General features: G+C 42.9%; 1 protein-coding gene across 5 annotated transcripts in view; it reads right to left on the bottom strand.

Annotated features, from left to right (window-relative positions):
- LOC116333343 (yippee-like 1) overlaps positions 1–22,258 on the bottom strand; it is a 31,844-nt gene that overhangs the window by 8,814 nt on the left and 772 nt on the right. The window contains exons 1-2 of one of the 5 annotated variants that reach the window (XM_031756555.2): positions 19,347–19,738; positions 14,239–14,523 (exon numbers count right to left, since the gene is read on the bottom strand). In XM_031756555.2, coding sequence (XP_031612415.1) covers positions 14,239–14,355 — 117 coding nt within the window. In that variant the 5' untranslated portion in view covers positions 14,356–14,523; positions 19,347–19,738. The other 4 variants (XM_039620879.1, XM_039620878.1, XM_039620880.1 and 1 more) reach the window with 4 other exon arrangements.

Genomic DNA, 22,258 nt, shown 5'->3' with positions numbered 1-22,258 from the left:
TAAGCAGGGATTCCTTGAGGCAAATCAAACAGAGCCTTCCTTATGAGGCTGAAATTAAAAGTGTCTCTGCAGAGAAGGATGATGTGGGTAACTGGGGGTCCTATGTATTCATGCTCCTGCAAACAAAAGAAACTTTGAGTCCAAGTACTCAAATAAAATTTTGGGAGTGTTTCAGTCTTCAGTTACAGAAATGATAAGAACAAACCAATGACAGCGGCAGGTTTTGTCTGAGAGTAGCACGCATGACCCTGCTGAGCTGTGACTGTTTACAGAGAGAAAGTGAAGCAAACAAGGAAGTGCCTTAAACTTGCATTCATTCAAATGTCCAGCAGGGGGCGATTCCTATGGTTGCAAAGATGTCTGGTTGTATAGTAATCTATGGGAAAACAAGCCTGATTCTCACTTCCTCCATGAGCTCAGTAAATACTTTCCAGATTACTTTATAGGCTCAATCGCTAGTTCCATGTTGAATTTAATATAACAACGTGTTCATTTAGTAAATCATGGTTCCCATTAGTGTCGAGGCAGATAAAGCTTGCTATGCCTTACCCGTGGGGAAGTGGGAATATCACAGACAGAACTACCAAGGTTTATATTTCATCTCCATGACACATTTAGCCACTAGAACAGCAGATGTGAGTCTGCTAGCATCTGCCAAAAATACACCAAAGACACCAATTAAAGAGAATTTTAAGTTGATAATGCACAATTAATACTTCACAGTAGTACAATCTTAAAAAGAATAAAAAGCAAAAAATCCACAATGTTTAAAGATAACAACGCAAGTGACATGTTACTGCAGGTCCTAAGAAGACGCTTGCACAAACAACTTATGGTAGTGTCACTCCAGCAGGTCACCAAGGGAGATGTCTGCTGCCGACCGGGAGGGAGTTCTTCCTCCCCACAGTCACCAAGTTTGTTTACAGGGGAGTGGCCAATTGTAGGGTACACTCAATCACTTATGTAGTCCTGGTTGCTATAGGAGGTAATAAAAAGAAAACTGGCTTTTTTTTTTTTACTGTCCTGCTATTTGCCTGCCATTGAATGTACACATGACTGTTCTGTATAATGTAAACAGAGCACAGTAAAGCCGTCACAGTGAGTGACAACAGAGCCTGCCAGGCTTCCATCCTCTGGTCCCGTCATCCCAGGCCGGGCGACAGGCCTCAATCGGCTTTGCTTTTTCCATTGCAAATGAGTGTGGCAGATACATTTGTTGTTGCGGTTGAGGACGCTGAGCTAATACCGCCTAATAGGAGCACCAGCTGCCTCTTTCACTGACCACAGCCACAAACAGCACTGAGGCCCGGGGGACATCTTTAACTGCCCAGCATCTGTCCACACCGGCAAAGTTTAATTTCAGACGTTAGCAGTTCATCCCAAAACCGATTCCACAGCAACAAATTTGAGGTGCAAAAAGGGAAACCCTTCTCTCTGCAGGTGACAAACTCTTACTGTCACATCCTTAACTTCGATGTTTGTGTTTGAAAGGAAATCTATGCACACATGCAGTCCAGCGCCACAAGACATGTGACCTTTAGCTGCTAGAGGGAACTGGGTCGGTCCCCGTGGAGTTAACAACAAGTCCTCGGCAGCGTTTAGGCCAGAGAGGGTGGCGGGTTACGCTGTGTGACAAGAGCTGATGTCATATCTGTGCTGCTCTGTAGCTCGCCATCAGCTGAACAACTGGCAAAAGGCTCCATCTCTTGCTGCCCTTATCCGTTTCCCACAGTCTATTTTTACTTTGCTTGTGTTTTTCCCCCTTTTCCCAAGCTGCTGCAACATTCACTAAAACATTAGCAACAGAAAATCCTTCAAGATTAAAAAGAAAAAAGAGAAAGAAATTCGGAGAGTAGCTTTTGGAGACAGACGGCAACCCGAGCGTCCTCTAGCCTACCAGCAGTCCTGTTAGACAGCCCGGGGACTGCTTTGTTGACTGTTTAACCATGCAGCAAGAATCAGATACTAGCTGGAAATATTCCCACAGCTTGTTTTTTTTTGCTGCTTAATAAAACATGACAAAAACTGGAGTGTGGTTACCAAGCTCATTTCTTTAAGCTGCTGCAATTACACTTGTTTTAAAACGCTTGTTCCCAAGAAATGAATTCTACAAAGCAAATCTCAAAATCCCTGAATATCCTGTTGACCACATGGGACTAAAGGGAACAATACCTCACACACAGAAATCTGCTCCTTCAGCCAAACACACGATACACAAATCCACCGTGAGAGCAGTGAGTGTGCTGTGACCAAGTTGCAGGATTTCACCAGTGTTTCTTCTTAAAATGATGCCATAAAAATGAAAGAGAAGCTGTGAAACAAACACTTGTGTTTAAAAAAAAAAAAAAAGGAAAGAAAATAGATTAACTCAGAGCTCTTAACAAACCCGCTGAGGTCAACTTTTACCATCTGTTTTAACAGATGTCGGCTGTTGCAGGTGAAGGCTCCAACGTAATCTTGTTAAATCCCAAAGCTCTGTATAAATTCAGTTAGAGGACAGCGTTTGTCAGATGTCTGTAAGAAAAGCAGATCTGGTATTTGTAGATCTTGTGTTGACTTCTGTTTTATTATAAGTCATGTGGCATTCACTCACAGATATGCTCCGATGGGATATATTAGAGATTATCTGTGAAAATTCAACATGAACTAATGATACACATTTTGAATTTGATTATAAAAGAAATGGTCCTCTTCATGTCATCACTCCAAACCCGTTTCCTTATTTTAAATTTTGTGGTTTTTGGTTTACTTGCCGCTTTGGGTCTCTGTTGTTGCATTACCCAAACCCGCCTGTAAAACTTCTTGATAAACTTTTGCATTCATTGGTTCAAAAGCAGCCCTGAGCCACAACGATACCTCCGCCGTGCTGCAGTCAGGACGAGGCTTTAAAACTTTTATCTCATCTTTCCTGAAATGTTGTTTCAGTCCGTGTTGCACTCTTGGTGTAATCATTACAAGATATCTAGTCATCTAAAGGTTTGTGATCATCTTAGAGCAGAAGTGTCAAACTCCAGGCCTGGAGGGCCGGTGTCCTGCAGGTTTTAGATCTACCTTGGTCAACATACCTCAATCAAATGATGAGTTCATTACCAGGCCTCTGGAGAACTTCAAGACATGTTGAGGAGGTCATTTAGCCATTTAAATCATCTGTGTTGGATCAAGTACACATCTAAAACCTGCAGGACACCGGCCCTCCAGGCCTGGAGTTCGACACCCGTGTCTTAGAGGCCTTCCTAGTTTTGTGAATTTTGTTTGTCTCTCTTAATATGGAGTTCTTCCTTCCCACTGTCACCAAGTGTTTGCAGATATGGGATTGTTGAATCATTGGGCCCTTCTCTCTCTCTCTCTCCATGAGATCGTTTTTGTTGTGAAGTGATGCCATTAAAATAAAACTGAATTCGTCTGTAACTCACAGTTGCGATTTCGTCTCCTTTATCACTCCAAGCAGCTGGATGTACTGTAGGTGAGGACTTCACCGAAAGCACAGATTTCTTCAATATGAGTTGGTGCAAGTGTTGAACGTTTGCCACCATCTCTGGCGTCAAACCAAGTGATTACTGAAATGTTTCACCTTGGACTTAACAGGTAATGTGACCTTAAACATCGCTGACGGTGCTGCGAAAACGTTCAATAAAACCTTCCTGGTCAAATGGTGTATTTTTTAAAGAAGAGAGAAAGAACAGCAATATTAAACTGACTTCTCTGTCACTGGCAGAGTCTTGGCAAACCTCCAGTTAAAGATGGTTTAAAAAAGAAAGACGAAAAAAGGGAGCTGCGTCTGTTAATGGTGAGAAATGAAAAGTGTGATCAATCCATTAGAGGGACTTCCATCAGCCCGATGGGTGGGACGAGGCCAAGGTGCTGAATGAAGCACTCAGCCTCCTCGTCAGTATTCAGGCGGCATCCTCCCGCTCCAGGACCACGTTCACACTGCAGGCCTTCACGCTCTGCTCTTAACCGCTGCTCTGATTTCAGGATGCCGTATCGCTATCTGTAACCCGCATCTGATAAAAATATGAAGCGACAGCAATGCTGAAAAGAAGCTGCGTGCGCAGGATGACAACAACAACACGTGTCCGATCAGATTTTGTGCCCGCGCGTCTTGTGTTCAGCGTGTTTGGGTTGAAGGTGTTGACTGAAATTAAACCATGTCACTGATTATCTAGCTGCCCTTCATGTTAACAAATCCAGTGGAGTGACAAAAATAGACGATAGAATCAGACCATAGGGTCAGGCGCTGGATATCGGCACAGTTTTAGCCTCAACTAAATCAGAACAGTGAGATATACATTTCAAAAGGTGGTCTGCTTTAATGTAAATATAAACTAGATATATATCCTACAGCATTAATCTAGCATCATTTCCAAGCCCAAGGAACATGTTTGCTGGCAAACGTAAACATATTTAAGCTGATTTTATTTATGTCGTTTATTTACTTTGCATGCTTTCCAGCAGCAGTTTGCAGGAATCGGCCCAGAAGATAAACAGACATAAAATATTATAAATAATAGAAATATTACGTTTGTTTGATTAGTTCCTCTTTTAACTGATCAACAGCCCTACAAGTGATTTAAATGCATCATCAGTGTTCTATGAAACAATCTGCACATTAACTGATGCTGATGCACATGAATCCCAAGACTGCATAGCCTCAAATATTTTCATCAAGTTTCTACCATAAAAAAATAAATCACCATCTCCACTCAGAGCTGAGGTTATAAACATCCACCCCCCCAAAAATTTGCATATTTAGTTTAGTGGCTGAAGTGGGAGGGGGGAGGCCACTGTGCCTGCCATACTTCTGGTCCATGTGCTCAGGTTAATCCTCTCTTTCAGGCTGCTCCATCTGCATCTTCCCTCGCTGCCTGGCATGCCTCGAAGACTCTGTGCACAAGCTCGGGTAACGAAACATTTTTTCCCCCCACTCTTCTTTTTTATACCCGACTCAGGGGATTTCCAGCACTCAGGCTGCAGCGATGGAGAGAAATCTGTCAGAACCTGCAGAGCTCCTCCAACACTTCCCTTTGTTTTTTTGTTTTTAAACAGGGCTTAAGAACTACTTTCTCCTCTGCTTAGACCACATACAACGAAAAAAACCCACATAACACACTACCGGTGCAAGATACTTTCACATGAGATGAGAATCAAACATGGACCAGGCGAGCGGTCCTTGGCACCATGCAGTGGAAAACACCAGACTACGGTGTCATCTTCTCCTGAGTAACATAATCGGCTTAGAAGGCTTGATGCTGAGGACCAGCGATGCCGCCTTGGACTGCTGAAGACACACATGGCAGCGAGGTGTGGCGCAGAATGAGGAGTTTATTAATAGATCAGTGTGCAGTACGGTCAAAAATCAATATCAAGATATCAAGAACGATTTCCAGATGGATTTTTTCACGGTACGATGCATTTGTGTGAAATCAGACATTAAAATACACGTTTGTGGTTTTTTATCCATCAACAAAAAACAAAAACAGGTCGAAGACTAAACCGTAAACAACGACGCTTCCACATAAAACGGAGCGAGAAACACCAGAGTGCTGCAATGAAAACATTCGGTGGTCCTGATGTGATCTAACAACATTTGAAATGAAATTTTGGAAACGTATTAAACGGTCACATCCGCCAGCGCTCTGCTCCCTGACGTCACTGTCGTAACCTGGAGCTGAGAACAGGAGGCCTGCGGGTCGAGTCACTCCCACGTCTCAAAGCTTTTTCATTATTTTGAATCACATGACAATATTTAAAAAACTACTGAATACAAACTTTCTTTTACTCAAAAGTCAAACAAGGAGGTTCAGGTGATGTTGAGCATGGGCTGAACTTTTATTTTGTAACTACGATGGTTATTTTATTTTGAAATGATTGCTAGGAAATATAAAAAATAAAACTTAGCACTCATGTTATTGATAATTATCCTCCGAATGAGCCGTTTCTCTCTACAGTTACATGGATTATACTTCTTTAGGTCACGTACTGGTGGTCAAACAAATAATTGTATGTTGTTCTAATTCGAGACACATCTCTGCTTTAAAAATAAAATCATTCAATTGCAATTTCTCAACCAATAGAAAAAGACTAAAAATGCATTCCTGCACTTGTATGAAGGTGGTAAAGCTTCTGTTACTTTACTGTGGCTGAGTCCACGTGGCAGCATTATGCAACAACTACATTTACTGCTGTGCTGCGTCACAGGTTTTCCTGACATTTGCAGTTTTTTCTGGCTGTGTTCTGATTGCTTTCTGTATTAATTATGCGGCGCTTGAACTGCAGGAGCTACGATTGTGAAATTATCTCCTGCGAGGCTGCAGGAAGAAGCACATGCACGGCGGCCCTGAGAAACCCTTTTGACACTTACCCCGATGAAAGCCTGCTAATTGAACTTCAGCTGAAATATCTGCATCCAAATGAAGTGCACGCAGCCTTTTGTAGCATCTGATCTCTCTGGACGCCTTGTACCTTTTTTAATTAAAACTAACAATGAAGTGAGTTGGAAAAAAATAAAAATATTAAGTGCACTTCAGGATTCTGAGTCAGGATTTAAAAAAAAAAAAAAAAAAAATTTACACACCACACAGATATTAGTGTTATGAAGGCAGAATAGCAGCAAATAGCCTCATTTTAAGCATTTGAAACCTGACGGAGAAGAACAGACTGTCGGAGGAAGCGCTCTTAATGAAATCCAATTATTATAGACGTGGATTGTTCGGCTTAAAGAGGTCGTCCGTCATCAGTCGCATTAGTCCAGTAAACACAGCAACACAACCCAGTGAGCCCTTCACTCTTTACTCCAGTGGTATACTGGGAACTGTTTAGCACTGCCAACTAATCGCATTCTTAATAAACAGAGATGGAGAATAGAGATTTTTTTATGGCGGTATATAACTATTTAACATCATAAAACACTAACCAGCCAAACCAGCAAAGGTCCACCAGTGAAATTTTTTGATAATTGTTCTACAGCAAAACCAAAACATATTTCTACTCAAACAAGTTTGATAAGAAAGTTCATCTCAAGTCACGCACGGGACAAGAGCAGAATTTATTCCACGAAAGAGAAAACAACAAATGTTTGTTTTCATCATTATTCAATATTTGAATCGTTTGTACTTGTCACAACAGCGCGGGGTATTTTAAAGAGAGTTGGCGTTTCTGACTGCAGTCTGACGCAAACATCGCCTCTCAGCTTTAACCACAGCAACACCATCTCTGGTTATATGTTAGTAAACACAGCAGCAGGATGTCTGTGGTTTGATTCCTCAGTAATTCATGAGAAAACAAGACAGGTTTAATTTATTCCCATGGAAATAAAGCCCACAAACCAAACAAAGGCCAGCACGGACGTGGCTAATGTGAAGTCATAAATCAGTTCCCAGACAGAAGCGCTCTGCTGCTACTGGTTTTCCAGCATTCCTGCTCCAATGTCATCTCTGAGGAACACAGCAAACAATGTGGCGTGCCTTTAATAAAGCCAGCAGACAGGCTAAACAACCTTCAACAGCTTCAGCTCCTCCCGCTCTGACCTGCGGAGCGCCGACGCCTGACGTCATTATTTCATCTAATCGTTTGTCACACGGGACGCAACATCAAGAAGAATGACTGCAGCTCAGGAAAGGTGGGTTTGACGCTTATAATAAAACAAGCTCATGACCCCAGTGAGACATTTGCCATACCAGGCATTCGAGCCTTGCAGTGCTGGTGTAACTGCAGCTTAAATATTTCAAAAGGCAAACAGAAAGCTTCTTTGGCTGACGTTTCAATGCAAAATTACACCTGATCAGATTCAGCAGCACCTTAACCAGACAGGCCTGTACTCAGTAAAACACAGTATTGCATATTTTCCTTAAAAAGAGCTCTCTGGGAACTTTGCTCTGAACAGCAGCTGACCTCTAGTTTTGGCACTGTTTGAATCGTAGACGGTCCATCGCAGCCAAGAGTGTGTAAAAGCATTTGTTCTGTTCCCTGCGACATGCTCGTCTTCTCTGTCCAAGCCACACAGAGCTACCAGAAAGCCAAACTGACCTTCAAAGCATCCGGACCGGCCCTGACGGAGCTCTGGTCTCTGAAGGAAAAAAATAAAAATCATCCAGCAAGTCACTGATCGGCTTCAAGAAGCCGTCATCAGCCGCTGTCTCAACTCAGTGAGAGGTTATGGAGCAGATTACAACAAGCTGCTGCTTGATGGTAAACAAGGAGCCGCTGATAAGAGAATAACTGAGTAAAGGGGCAGTTTTTATTGTTTCAGTTTCACTTTCTTCCATCATAATGAAAACTCAACGTGTTGTTTTGTTTTAATCCAGCTTTGACCACTGAGGATGAGCCGTGTCAAGTTTAGTTTAATGGCGTTTTCTTCCTCAATCGACTTCCTGTTTGCAAAATGCGAAAGAAATGTATTAATTACAAGAGCAAGCGATGGTGTCTCGATTTAAATAATGAATGAATCATGTTTTCCTCTACATTTTTCTTCTGCTGATAAACTGAAGGTTATTTGCATGAGCCACATCGGCTAAACTTCTCTTCATTTATTGCTTTATTCCCCCCCCCCCCCCACCCCACCCCCATGGTTTCAGTTCAACTTTGCTGGAGCAACAATTTAATTTCCCCACACAGGATCCAATAAACCTTCACTGCATAAAACACCTTCTTTCTGCCCTGTTGCCCTGTCACAGTCTTTGCTGCGCGTGGCGATAAATCCACATATCTGACATGGCTCACGACAGGTTAAGTGAGGCACAGATAAATGAGGACACCCCCCCCCCTCTCTGGCCAAAGGCACATCGCATTCATGATTTATGATGCTCGTTAAAAATTAAAACCCAGTGAAATTGTTGTTGTGCAGACTTCGCAACTCCAAACTTACCACCTTGAGGCCTCCGAACCTTCTGAGAGGCTGGTGGTAAAGCTTTTCACTGACCGTGCTGCTCTGCTTGCACTAACAAACTGAGTTTTCAGCATTTGCTTCAGGAGAGAATTAGCACATATGTAGAATTTTTAAACACTGGATTTTTGACATTGTGGCCAGTGGTAATGTTACAGCAGTTTCAGCAGTACCTACTCCGCTTTACTTGGTTTCAGTTTTTTCCAAGTGAGTACCACATGACGTACGTGGGGTCATTACAGCAGCGCAGCCTCCACATGGTTGATCAAAGCTCAGATTGATCAACTTTGCCATTTAAATAATCAGCTTAGTGCTCGGTAAGGCCTTAACGCAGAGGAGCACGCCGTCGCTGCTGTATTATAACACTTAAAGGTCACCACTTCTGCTCTGCTTCATCTCACAGTTCAGAAACTTTCCCCACCAGCTGCCGATTTACGACTGGGATTAAAGCGACGCTTTCACAGCTTTGCGTGTTTGTGCCTCCAAATGCCAGCGTGGACTTCGATACCCAGAAACTTTAAGGGGCCACAGAGCTCTTTGTATTTCACTCAGGTTCACATTTGTCACTCTCTGTGGGCTGATGAACGACCAGCCCTGGCAGGACAATTTCATTTGGGAAATTGGCTGAATCTTCAGCGTCCTGCTGTGCGCTCTGACTGTAAAATGAGGTTTTTTTGTTTGTTTTGGTCTCTGCTAGAATTGATCATTAGTGAAGACAGGATTTATGTGCAGGCAGCAACAAAACGATCAGCAGTCATTTATGATGGGAAGTTAATAACGAGGCTTTTTTCCACAGGACTATGCAAACATTTGACCCACAGACACATCACAGAGGAGGGGTCACGAGTTAACACCAGCGACCAGTTCAAAACCAGTTCCACCACCAGGTACTGTGAAAACGGTGTGCTGAAATTAGTGGTCCTAATATTCGCGTTTTCAGAGATTTTCCCTGAGATTCCCGACTTTAAATCCAGACTGGCACCGTCGGACACTTTATGACGCTTATAATAACGTGTCGTCTAGATTCGCTTCAGGTCACAGAGTCGCGGAGATGAATTTCTCTGACAATAGTCTGACGGGAACACTGGATTCAACGAGTGACACATCATTTCTACCAGCACCTTTAAGCTGTTCGTACTCGACAGAAGTGGATGATGATGAAGGTAATTTTCCTTAAAAAAAAGGGTAAAGTCGGAATGAAAAGCACAGTCATGGGAATATTAGTCACACCAGCCCAGCGATGACAGGTAAGGCGAGTAGAACAGCGGTGAGGTTTTCATGCTTATCAGCCTCAAACTTTCAGTCAATGAACGTCTGAGATTTAATGATTTTTGTGGCTTTTTAAAGTGTTGCCATCCATCCCTCCATGCATTGACTTTTTTAAACTTTTGTTCATGGAGATTATGCAATCTGTAGACATTATCTCTGACATTTTGCAATAGGCAGCTCTTTAAATCCACGCTTATCTACATGACAATACACGATATGAGCGAACACAAACAAAAACACATCCCCAGACTCCCGGCAAACGTGTGGCCAGCGGTGCAGATACGAAGCTCGATTGTCTTGATTTTTCCATCTTGGATTTTCAAAGCACATATGAGGTTACCAAAGAGACGCTCAGCGAACCAAGGCGGTGCTTCCAGCTTTGACGTTTTTAACTCAAAAACAGCCACAGAAGCAAAAATAGCCACGGCAGTAACACTTTAAAAGAGCGACCATCTCTTTCATGCTCTGCAGCAGCGTCAGTGATAACAGCAGCCCCGCCCAGCATCCCAGCCTCGGAGAATTTATGGGCAGTAACAAGATACAGACGCAAGAGCGGACAGGTACACGAGCTGTGGAGATGCAATAAGGAAGGTGAGCATCACATAAAATTTCATCTGTGTCATTTGCCCGAACTGATATCAGATGACAGTCATTGCTGAGTGGGAATTCACAGTTTAGACATATTTATTCACCACAAAATATTACGAGCATGCTGTCAAATATGACTGCCTGAGAAAGTCATCCCCATGGTTACTAAGGAAAACATGCCATTCATTTTGATGTGCAGATAAGTCTGCATAATTATCAGAGCTCGATTTTAACAGTGAGCTGCATAAATCAGCACAAAACTACATTTATTTTCCTATAAACACACTTTCAGAGCTCTAACTTTACAAATTCACATGCATGTTGCTTGTGCTTCTAATTCAGTTCCATCTAGTGAGGATCACTTATTTAAAAGCTCCACTGATTAGGGTTCAAGAGTCAGGGTTAGAAATGAACTGTCAAAAACTCAAATGGACAGTTAAAGCGAGTCAATCCCAAAAAGACTGCCAGGATTAACAGCCTAAATGCACAGGATAGAGCCTGATATTATACAAACACAAAGCAGTTTCAGTTTCCCCTCAATTGACTATGTGCACGATAGCATATGCTAGTTCCGGTGCGGAAAATCCTGTGTGGAGCTTTGTTTCCGGTGTCCTATTCGCGCCCTGTTTAATGTCCAAAAGAAGTTAACCAAATGAATGAATTAAGCGTCGATTTACATTTCTATAGATGTCTTGGTCATTTACCCAATAAATGATGTTCACAGACTTGTCGATATTTTGCCCCCACGCCTCAGAGCAAATGAGAAAAGGGATTCAAATGTTATATTTCTCAGCTGTCCCTCGTTTATTGCGGTGTTATGTTCTAAAAATAACCAGCGATGGGTGAAATCAAGTAGCCAATTTTATTTTTTTGATGCGTGGACATCGTGGACATCCAGTACTGCACTTTTTAATTTAGAAGGTAAGTCACAACATACCCTTCATACATACTAATGTATAGAAACCCTCACCAGCAATCGTTCATTTTTTATGTGGCTTTTTTCACGGTTTGTTAACATGCTGTGTAGGTGTGGACATAACGGGAAACATCTGTGACTGTTGTTCACCTGTAGTTTGAATGCTGAACATTTGCCTGTTTAAAGAATAAGACCAGTCACTATACAGAGATGTGCTTCTGAATGTGGACGATGTGTCTTATGCTGCAGTGATGCAGTTCTGCTTGTGTTGAGTGATGCAAACAACCAATCGATCTAAACTCTTTAAACGTCAATCACGTGGTTACCGGCTACCGCGAAAATAATCGGACGGTAAGCCAATTTCTGTTTTAGCGCATTTGCGCCGCTGTGTGTTTTTGTGGTCTTTTTGCGGCTAATTCAGTGAATTTTGGTCTGATCGTGGTGAAACTTGGTGTGTGGAGTCAGTGATAGCTCTGGGAGCTAACCAGCCTATCTTTAACCGGTTACTTATATGAAGTCTGAATAATTTCTGGTTCGGTTTTGTTTGTTTAGCGGACTTCTGTGCATTTACGTAACTGCTCGCTTTAATCGCGGCTTATTTTCGGTGTGTTTGGTGGTTGTAGAAATGGTTTATATGACATTTTAGCTGAGATTCTGAGGTTTCTGTGGATACCACACATGTCTGGACTTATATTTCTCAACCCGCGTTATAACCGATTAAACGTGATCTCCTCCTTTTGCCCCGGTACCAGAGACGTGGGGCTTAAGTGGTTAAACGTCAAAATCTATCATTAGATTTTTTGTGACACAACAGTGGTGAGTGTTCCCACCTTCTGCTCTTTGGAACTTAACGCAATCTTTCCATTTTCAAGTTTTGGACATGATTTTGGAGTATATCGTCGCAGTAGCGATTTACCGCAAAGTAAAGCTACCGGAAATGTGCAACCCCACATCCGGCCTCAAACCAGGAAGTTAGCATTTTCTCGTGCACATAGTCAATGACACCTGTAAGGTAGGTGTTTTTATTTACACATGTCAGCTGTTCTAAAGTTATGCAATACTAGGAGGTGACCCACTTTGAGTAACAGGTGGATTGTGACACAGACAGGTAAAGCCACTCGCAGTCTGTGAGCCTTCAGGTAATCTGACTGAGTCACTGAACCTCTTCAGCATGTTTGTACTGTTTGTGCCTTCAGAAGTATTTATAATGAATTTATGTGACACATGTTATGGATAACCATGTTTTGGTTAAATGTGCCGGAGTCTGTGTTCCAGCTTTGGCGGGTGAAATTTAAGGTGGTTTCATTTTCATTTTCTTTCACAAGAAAGAAAAATAAACATGGCGGCATCAACAATGCTAAGCTTGAGCCGTCACAGCAGGACTGACCAACAGGTGACACCATTTTTGATATACAGTCTATAAAATACTGTACAGTGAATCTCTTATAGCACATTGTTAAGGTTTTAAAGCACATGATCCACCTTATTCCTAACACGAGGCAGCTGAGCTCTTATTTTGAAGGAACAATAGGAAAAAACAAAAGCTCCCAAAATTCATGTGAGCACACCTGCTCGCTGAGCTGGCTGACAGTAAATATTTGGTTGTAAAAAATACATTTAATACCACAACATTAGGTTATAACAGAGTGAACTCCACTAGTTACTATGCTAAAGAACGCTCTGGGCTGTAAAATACAACCATAGACTGTATATTAAAGATGGACATAGCGATAGTGACATCACACATTTCAGCCATCGCCACGGTAGCTCTTTGAAACCAGATGCGATCAATTAAAAGACACCTCACACTCATACGGTAACAGTTTGTCAATAACGAGGTGGACACAGCCTGCAACTGAATGTCTCGCCCCCTGTTGGCCTTCGAGAACACTGCAGGTTTGTGCACTTCCACACCGGCTTCAGGCTAGGAGCTCAGGAAGCGAGCCCAGTTTATGGGACTCGAGAGACCCATTTATCGACAGACTCCCGTCTCGTAACTCTTCCAAACTCGCAATTTAGGTTTTATATAACTAAAATTTCCTGTCAGCTCAGGCGAGCACAGCAGATCACCAGAAGTTCCCGAGGCATGCTGGTCACCATAGTAGTCAAACAAACACGAGCACGGTGTGCGGCGCGGAGCAGCCTGCTGGCGCTCGCTCAGATTAATTCTCTGTTCTGCTCTCACGTCATGACGTGTTTTCAAACAGACAGTATGGCTAAAAACAGTTTGCTGTGCCACAGTAACCTACATTTGCTTCTTCGACTACATCACGTTATCCACACTTATTTATAGCTTACAGAATGGGCCGACACTCGCAGCTTTTATTTATAGCTCTAAGGAGAGGGCCAACACTCGCTGCTGATCAGGGTGTTTTAAGCATGCTGCACTAATGTAATATTTCTCTCTAGTTGACCTCCGTGACGGCACCAAGTGTAGCTGCTGTGAGATTTGTGAGACAAGTGCAAAACCCTGAAGCTTTCCTTCCCCCATAAATAAAACAGAGCAGCTGAAGTCATGTGAAGTGCTGCAGGGTGGCTTTATATGAAGAGCAGGGACGAGCGAGCTCGTGTGGAGCCGCCATACCTTTGAGATGAGCTCGTCGTGGTTGGCCAGATGTGCTCGGCAGTGGATGCAGCTGTAGGTGCGGTGGCAGGACGGCAGGTAAGCCTGGAAGGTCTTAGACTTGGTCATCTTCACCATGTCAGTGGGGCAGGGCTCCTCGCTGGTGTCAGGGCTGGCACTGGAAGAGTTGCAGCTCTGCTGGACTTGCTGACAGAAGAAACACTGGAAGATGCAAGCAAAAGCCGTCGTTGTTGTGGAGTGGGTGTGTGGCACGCTCCACACAGACACCACGGGAGAAAATCAAACCTGCGGGAAAGGGAAAGAGACGATGTGGTGAGCGGCACGTTCCGCACTTCCTATTTATAGCGCTCATGAGCTTAATTGCATTTCCAATATAAACAGCTCGTTCACTGGAACAATCATTTGATTAGAAACATCTATTAAGTGATTACAGTCGCATGTTGTCCCCTACCAACACGGCTGCATGGTTATGTAACTTAATATGACAACGAGTCAGTGGCCACATAATACGTTTCACCTGCTCTCAAACTATTTCCTTCTTCACAGCACATGACAGAAACCAGCCTGTCTTCATTTTGTCTCTTTAGACTGAAAGATGCGAGAAGAGATTAGCAGCTTGGAGATAAGTCAGGAATTTCTCTGGGGAAACAAAAATCCTTCAAAGGACAAAAATATACAGTATTTAGAATCTAAAACGCAGATGAAACTCTAGCCCCAACTCTTGTGCCTGTAGACACTTAAGGAAATGCTGCTCAGATGTCAATTTTTCAAGTAACTCAATATGTTTTCCTCTCATGTCATTAATTTACACGAACAAATGGCTCATGATCATTTTTGTTGGACACTTGACGTCAAAGTATCTTAGTGCATGCCGAACAATCCAGGCAGGAAAATCCTTGAAAGTTGATTCAGTTCATCTGGACGCAGTGTTTTCAGTGGGAGAAGTGTTTCATCACTCAGCCGAGTGATTTCTTCAGTCTGGAATGAACTTGGCTGACTGATGAAACGTTTGTTTATATGAATCAACTTTCTGGGATTTTATGTCAAAGGATACCATTAGTCACATCTCTTGGCCTTATCTTGGAACTTGGTGTTTAAAGAAGCAAGAGGCACGACTGTCTGCAAAGGTTTCAGAGGTAAAAGTGAAAGCAGGCGCCTGCAGCACTGCAGTAACAAATACACACAGCACAGCTGCTGAGACAATGAAACAGAAGCCTGATAATAGGTGTGAGCTTTGAAAGGGGTTCATGAAAAACACGTCTGCAGGTCTACACAGATGCTAAACATCCACCCACGTGGAGACTTCCTCCTCCTCCTCCTCCTCCTCCTCCTCCTCCTCCTCCTCCTCCTCCTCTTATTGTGCAGCTGTTTGCAAGCATGTGACTCCCAGCTGACCAATATGAGATTAATGCTCGCATAAAAAAAAAAAATGCATATCTGGAATTTTTTTTAACCTCAAAAAGAAAAAAAGAGCCCAGAGTGACAGACCTGCACAGATCTGCCACAACATTAAAACCACTTGCAGGTGAAGTGAGTGACATTGATGATCTCGTTAGGATGTAATGTCCTGCGGGGACTCGTCGGCTCCTGGAACTGCACTGACATGCAGATGTTACTTTCACACTGCTACGGTTTCTCTGCTCTCCCTGCGGGACTGTGCAGGTAGGGGGAGTTGTTAGACTAATTTGGGCACACCTGTGCAGGCTAGAAACAGAGCCTAAATAAGCTCAGTGTAATCGATCTCTCCCCCTCTGCCTCTTTTGATTTGGTTTCCTCCATTATTAAACCAGATCCAAACAGCGTGCAGACTTTTTCCCAGATTTCAAACTTCCACAGACATGCCTGAACAAGCCCGATGCCAGACACCCCACCCAAGGCTGTGATCCTGGACTAAATCTAAATCAAGAAAAAAAGACTAAAAGTAGGCGTTAAAAACATCCCACAAACAAACTTGGATAAAAGAATAAAATGAGAGGATATTTTGTGCTCGCCAAACTAAAAGCAAATAGAAAATTTGAGGAAGTGTTCTTAGTTTTAGTTTTTTCCCAGTGTGGTCTGGTTTGTTGACACAACCAGCCTCACGAGGATTTGGAGTGTGTGATTACTGGGATGTCCACCGGACTGTGACTCAACTTCCTTCACAAACTGTTGCGTTTTGCTATTGTGAGCATCGTATCTTGGCCCTGAGTAATACCCGCACTTTTATAAAACTCAGAACATAAAACTAACCTGAAGCTGAACATTGCAAACTAAACTGCAATGAGTAAACGCACTCTGGAAACTAAACGAAAAGCTAAAGCAAAGCTGCACTCGGTGTCCCGACCTTTAAACCTATCAGAATCATCTTTATTAATCGTTAGGTTTGTGCGTTGTAGCGTGCACAGGCCAGAAAACACCTTTTTATTTACTGAGGCATTTCTCCACATTTAAACAAAATAAATAAATCACTACTGTAACTTTTAAAGGCACAGTGGAACTCATGCTGAATTAGATTTGAACACATTCAGACCCACTCACTGTTCAGCTCTGCAGATAAAGATGAAACATACATTCACTGCTGTGCACGGTGCTAAAAATATCATTTTATCCGTTTTTTTAAAATCATATTTTGTGTCTTTTTCTATTTTACTGGTTGCTGCATTTGAAGAGCACACACTGATTGAATGTGCAAAAGGTGATTGACTGACTGATTGACCGATGAGGTACATGTATTGATTTGCAGCAGTGTATCAGCAGCCAGAAGGCGCGGAGCACCTGAACACTGGTGTTGAGTTTCTGAACACCTGGTGAATGCACGCCTGTTATTTGCTGTGCTTTTAGCGCTGATTAGGTTTCCACTGACAGCTGAGAAAAGTCATCTTTGCCTGCTTGTGTTTAACTTTGTTACTGATTTACAAAGTGTATCTTTCCTCATATGGATTTTTTTTAACCCTTTTTCTGCAGAACTACTGACTTTCAGGAAATGAGCAACATGCAGTAACTTTATCAGAGAGTCAAAGTCCTCAGCCCCTAAACATACAGTGCTAACAGAATGCTAATCAGGTTAACTAAGGTTACTAGGTTAAGGGAGATAAAATTAACCGTGGTAAACACACCCGACTGGAGCTTGATAAATCTTGAGGACTTTAGATTAGATTTCCCAAAACTACAAAGCTTTAACATCATCTGACTAAACTGAACGTCAGTTGGGTTGGCATGGTTACCATAATTGGATGGATAAACACAGTTAATGGCTACATAGATGTTACGAACGGTGCCTTTATAGATCCAGGACATGCATTCCCCTTCCTGTTTGTCCCATTGCAATGTGATTGCAGTTCAGCTTGGTGTGCAGTAGGGGGCGCATCGTAAGCTAATCCTCAATAAATGGGGGTAAATTGTGCTAAATGACTGAGATGATCATTTACACCTGCTTCTAGTTTTATACAAATACACATCAACAACACCTCCAAACGGGTATGAAATGACATTCACGCACTTTTGTTTTTCTTGCAGGGAAGCCAAATTCTCTCCTGCTGCTTGCTTCATGCCCCAAATAAAAATGGCCGAGGATGTAAAGGGACCCATGGTGCTGTGAGGTTCCTGATGCCCGCAGAAATGTTTCTTCCCTCTCTCTCACCCTGGTCTATTAAAATGAGGTTGAAAACTGAAATGTTTTCGGGCTCACCAGCGCCCCCTATGAAACCAGAGCGTGAGGATTCCTGAAGTTTGCAAATTCTGTGGCTCACATTTCCTATGTTGACTGAAATATACAGCGAATCCGACTCTGTGGATCTTATTTCCCCATTCAAACACCAACCAGCACATTTTACACCCAAACTCTCAGACTTTCACTTTTATCTCTCAAGAGTTGCAAAGTGAAGGAAAAATCCACCACACGCCTATCTTTGTATCATCTCTGCATAGCAAAGGTTTCCCCATTAGACAGAAATCCCCTCAAAACAATAACCTTGCGGCCCTGAGAGGGAAAACAATTAAAAAAGCTCGAGAAGTTTCCAATTGAGCTCAATGTGCCGCAACAGGAAGAGCAGCACCGAGACAGAAGCCAGCAGCCAGACAGAAAACAAAGGAGCTTCCGCAACTCAACAGGAAGCAGCGTGAAGCATGGCTGCTCTGCAAACACAAACACACGAATGTAAACGTATTCATACACAAAAACACACACACAATCAGCCAGGTAAAAACCTGACATGCGACACACTCTGGCCCACAGGAGGCCCCACGCAGAGAGCCACGTTTACATACATACAGTATAATCTGCACAGGTGCCGAGGCCTAATCCCTGCATGAAAAGGACAAAATCCCCTCTGTGAATTAGCTCAGTTTAACCCCAGCGGCACGTGCACAATGAAGGTAAACACACACACACATGCACGCACGCACACACTTTATAAGCCAAGTTGCTGACGTCAGGCCGTTTAAAACCACATGGTCTGCTTCTTTGATGAAACTTTAACATTTCTCGACTTCTGCAGACTAAAGTGCTGATAAAACACTTTAAACACGACGCTTTGAATCCTGCAACATTGTCTCCTCCTCTCTATTGTCCGTCCACTCCATCGCCTGCTATCTCATCTCCTGCTTCTGTTTTTTTAATTGAACAAAAGTATGTTTGGCTTTAAAAAAATAAAATAAAAGCAGAAATATATTTTAAAAGGGTGGCGAAGTGAGTGGAGAGGACAGGTAACAGCTGACATTCGCACTGAGCAAAGTGAAAACAAAGAGGCAGCACAGTGTGCGTCTCTGGTAACCACTAACAGGAAGAGTGTCCAGACAAAAGACTCGCTCCCTTCATCACTGAGTCTAGCCAAAACAACACGATAACATGCGTTTTCGCTGAAAGTCTTACGATTCAAAGCAGTTAATCTGGCCGTTAGAGGCGTTTGCAGCCCTCCCAATTCCTCCTGCTCCTCTTCTAAATTTGTTTATGCCCAACAAAGAGCACGACGCCAGCTCAGGCGCAACAGTGTCGCTGTGCCGTCTGCTTTCATTGTTTGTTTTTCCGAGCCTGGCGCTGTCTCTGAATCCAGCACGACACCGAACCTCGGCTGCTGCTTTTCTTTCAGTTTTTAGGCAAACGGCGCTTCAGCTGCTGCTGCTGTACTCACCACCTGGATCAGATCTGAGCAGAGCGCAGCTCGGTGGAAAACTGCTTGCTGCAGGAAGAGACAGAGAGGTGTTGTTGTTGGGTTTTTTGCACTTCTTGTTGCTTTTTGGACTTAAAGAAATGATTGTCGGCGTCCCAGGCTCTGGTCCATGGGTGATGCTGCCAGACGGGAACTTATTGTTGCGTCCTTTGGGTGCTGACGGTTCTCATTTTTCCCCACACGGGCTTTTGTTGTGCCTTTTGTGTGCGTAATGGACTGGCCTGGTTACTTTACGAGAACGTCACCACGTGGGAGGGAGAGTGCGCTCTGATTAACAGCCCAGCTGACCAATAGATGCCTCCGCTGCCTTCAGGCTCCCGTGGGAAAAATGGATTCCAGATTAAGAGCGCCATTCAAGGGAAAATGGTGTGTTTGTGCGATTTTAATGCCTTCTATTCTCTTTAAATCCACCCTTTGAGAACTCTTATTTTGTAAAAAGCACAACTCTGTTTTAAAGTTTATGAAGAAACCTTATTCTTGTAAATATTTGTCTTTGTTTATGTCGCTGGTACATTTGTACTTCATTTACTTTAGATTACCAAAGTATTTTCGACTATTTTTTAAAATGTGATTTCCACCAATTAGTATTTATATCCATATTTACAAGATTTCTTATGAAAGTTTAAATGCTTTTGGATACTTTTGGAAAGCCATGCTTGGCATTTTTAGTCAACTATCTATCCTTGCTTTATTCTTATCCTGCTTATCCACTTCAGAGTCATGTGGAAGGTGAAGCTTATCCTTGCCTTCAGACAGTTTACAGCCAATTTACAATCACCAATTAACCTTACATGGGAGGAAGCCGAAATGCCTGGAGCGGACATGCAAACTCCACACAGAAAGGATCAGATTTGACTTTTGTGAGGACAGGGAAAGAATCACTTTCTTATGTTAGCTCAAATACCAGCAGAAAGCCACCTGCCATACGGCTTCAGCTGGAATATGTGCCAAAGTGCAACAACATCTATGAGACATGACACTTAGCAAGCTAAAGAAGCACAAACTCGGCCTCCTCCAAACATGCCAGAGGTAGTCCGAGATTTTGTTGGACTGTGTGAGAGGTAAAGGAGGCAGGCTGCATGCTAGTGGAGATAACTGCAGAGCCATGAAAATTGGTGCCTCAATTTTTTTCTTGTTTTTTAGGTTAAATTGTTAAATCGTTGTTTAAATCGTTAGTAGAAATTGTTTTGTGGATGGATTTATGCTGCTTAATTTGGTTTTATAAAACAAAATGTTCCCAGAGTCTTCCACCCACATGTTTAGCCACAGTCTTTCTCTTTGTGAATTTTAAATTGGTCATAAATGGCACATTTTCACGGTTTCCTTGTATCACCCTTTAGATGTCTGTGTTTCTGCTGTGACAGACTATCAGCTACTTATTTCCCAGAAAAGGAAATCGCATATTTCTGCTTGGAGACCAAACAAAGGAGGGAGAAAAAAACTACATGTTATTGTTTTTACTGTCGAGATTATTTCCCATGCGGCTTGAACGCACCACAGAGGGGAGGTGGGAGCGCGCAGACACCCGGATGTGTAAATAAATACAAGATGAGAATATGAATCTGGATTCTGTCCTCTCCTTCACACACAAAGCAAAATAAAAATCACACGCATTCGTGTGTGCAGTTTGGTTTCCCACCTGCGGATCTTCCAGTTAAATGAAGAAGATGATGCGTTTGCGTTCCCTCCAATCACCCCGTTGATTAATTATTTCAAGATCAATAATAATTAATCTGCGAGTTAACCAAACGGAACTAAGAAAGGATTGTTTTCGTGTTTTTTTTTTTTTACAACTAAACAGTCAGACTTACATCATCCTGAAACCACACGAGTGTTTGAAACACCGGAAACGTCATAACTGAGTAATAACGAAATAATTAACGGTCATTTTTCTAAAAGGCAACAACACAGACGATAAAACAAAGCCTGCTACTGTGACAAAGACCAGCAGGTTCCTTCAATGCTCTGTCACGTGATGAAGATGTTTTTATGGAATAAGAGGCACAAAAACAGCAGCCTTCCTCACCCTCCTCCTCCTCCTCCTGCAGCTGCTGCTGCGCTGTTTATGTGTCAGCGCTGCATCATCCTGACACTGGACATCACATCTGGAACAGGACGCCACGAATGATCACACCAAACATTAACAAAGGTCTCATATTAAACAGAACAGCTTGGCCTCTTCTTACTCTTCCGCCCGTGGCGTCGTGGGCGCGCTTACCCTAGACAACATTTCATGTTTCTCCTTTTGTTTATTTGTTTATTTTTTAAAATGTTTCATAACAATAATAATAATGAACTGTAGCGTGAGGACAGTCGTGTTGTAACAAACCCTGAGGGGCGATATTGCTTCACCACGAGGGCGGCTTATGATGATGATGATGATGATGATGATGCATGTAAACACAATATTGCAGCTTCCTTCAAGAGGTGCAGGCAGAATGCGCGTGGACGTTATGAAATCCGTCCTTTCGCTGTGTTTTTGTCGCCTGTTCACGTGGCATTATAAGCCCTCCCCTCCTACCCACCCCTACACACACACACACACACACACACACATACACAAATCTGACCGAGATCTGCAGCCAAAAAAGCGCACCGATGATGATGATGGTGGTGGTGATGAAGGCAGCGCAGATAATCAGCTGAAAGCAGCTGCAAATCGTGCTTTTTTCTGCTCTTGAACGCAACTTGGAGATCAAATTACAAAACGTGTCCCATTAAAGGAGAGGATGTTGTAACCTTATAATTAATGTAAGCAGATTGGTAAAGCCCCACAGTTACATAAATCCACCCGAGCTGCCATCCTATAAGACCACGGACTTCCACAATGGGGACTAAATGATATCATTTCAGATTCTAGAGGGTGACACCTG

This window comes from Oreochromis aureus, linkage group 12 (genome assembly GCF_013358895.1).
Source record: "Oreochromis aureus strain Israel breed Guangdong linkage group 12, ZZ_aureus, whole genome shotgun sequence".
NCBI classification, from domain to species: Eukaryota; Metazoa; Chordata; class Actinopteri; order Cichliformes; family Cichlidae; genus Oreochromis; species Oreochromis aureus.
Note: the sequence above shows the minus strand (reverse complement) of the source record. Positions and strands in the feature narration are given on the sequence as shown.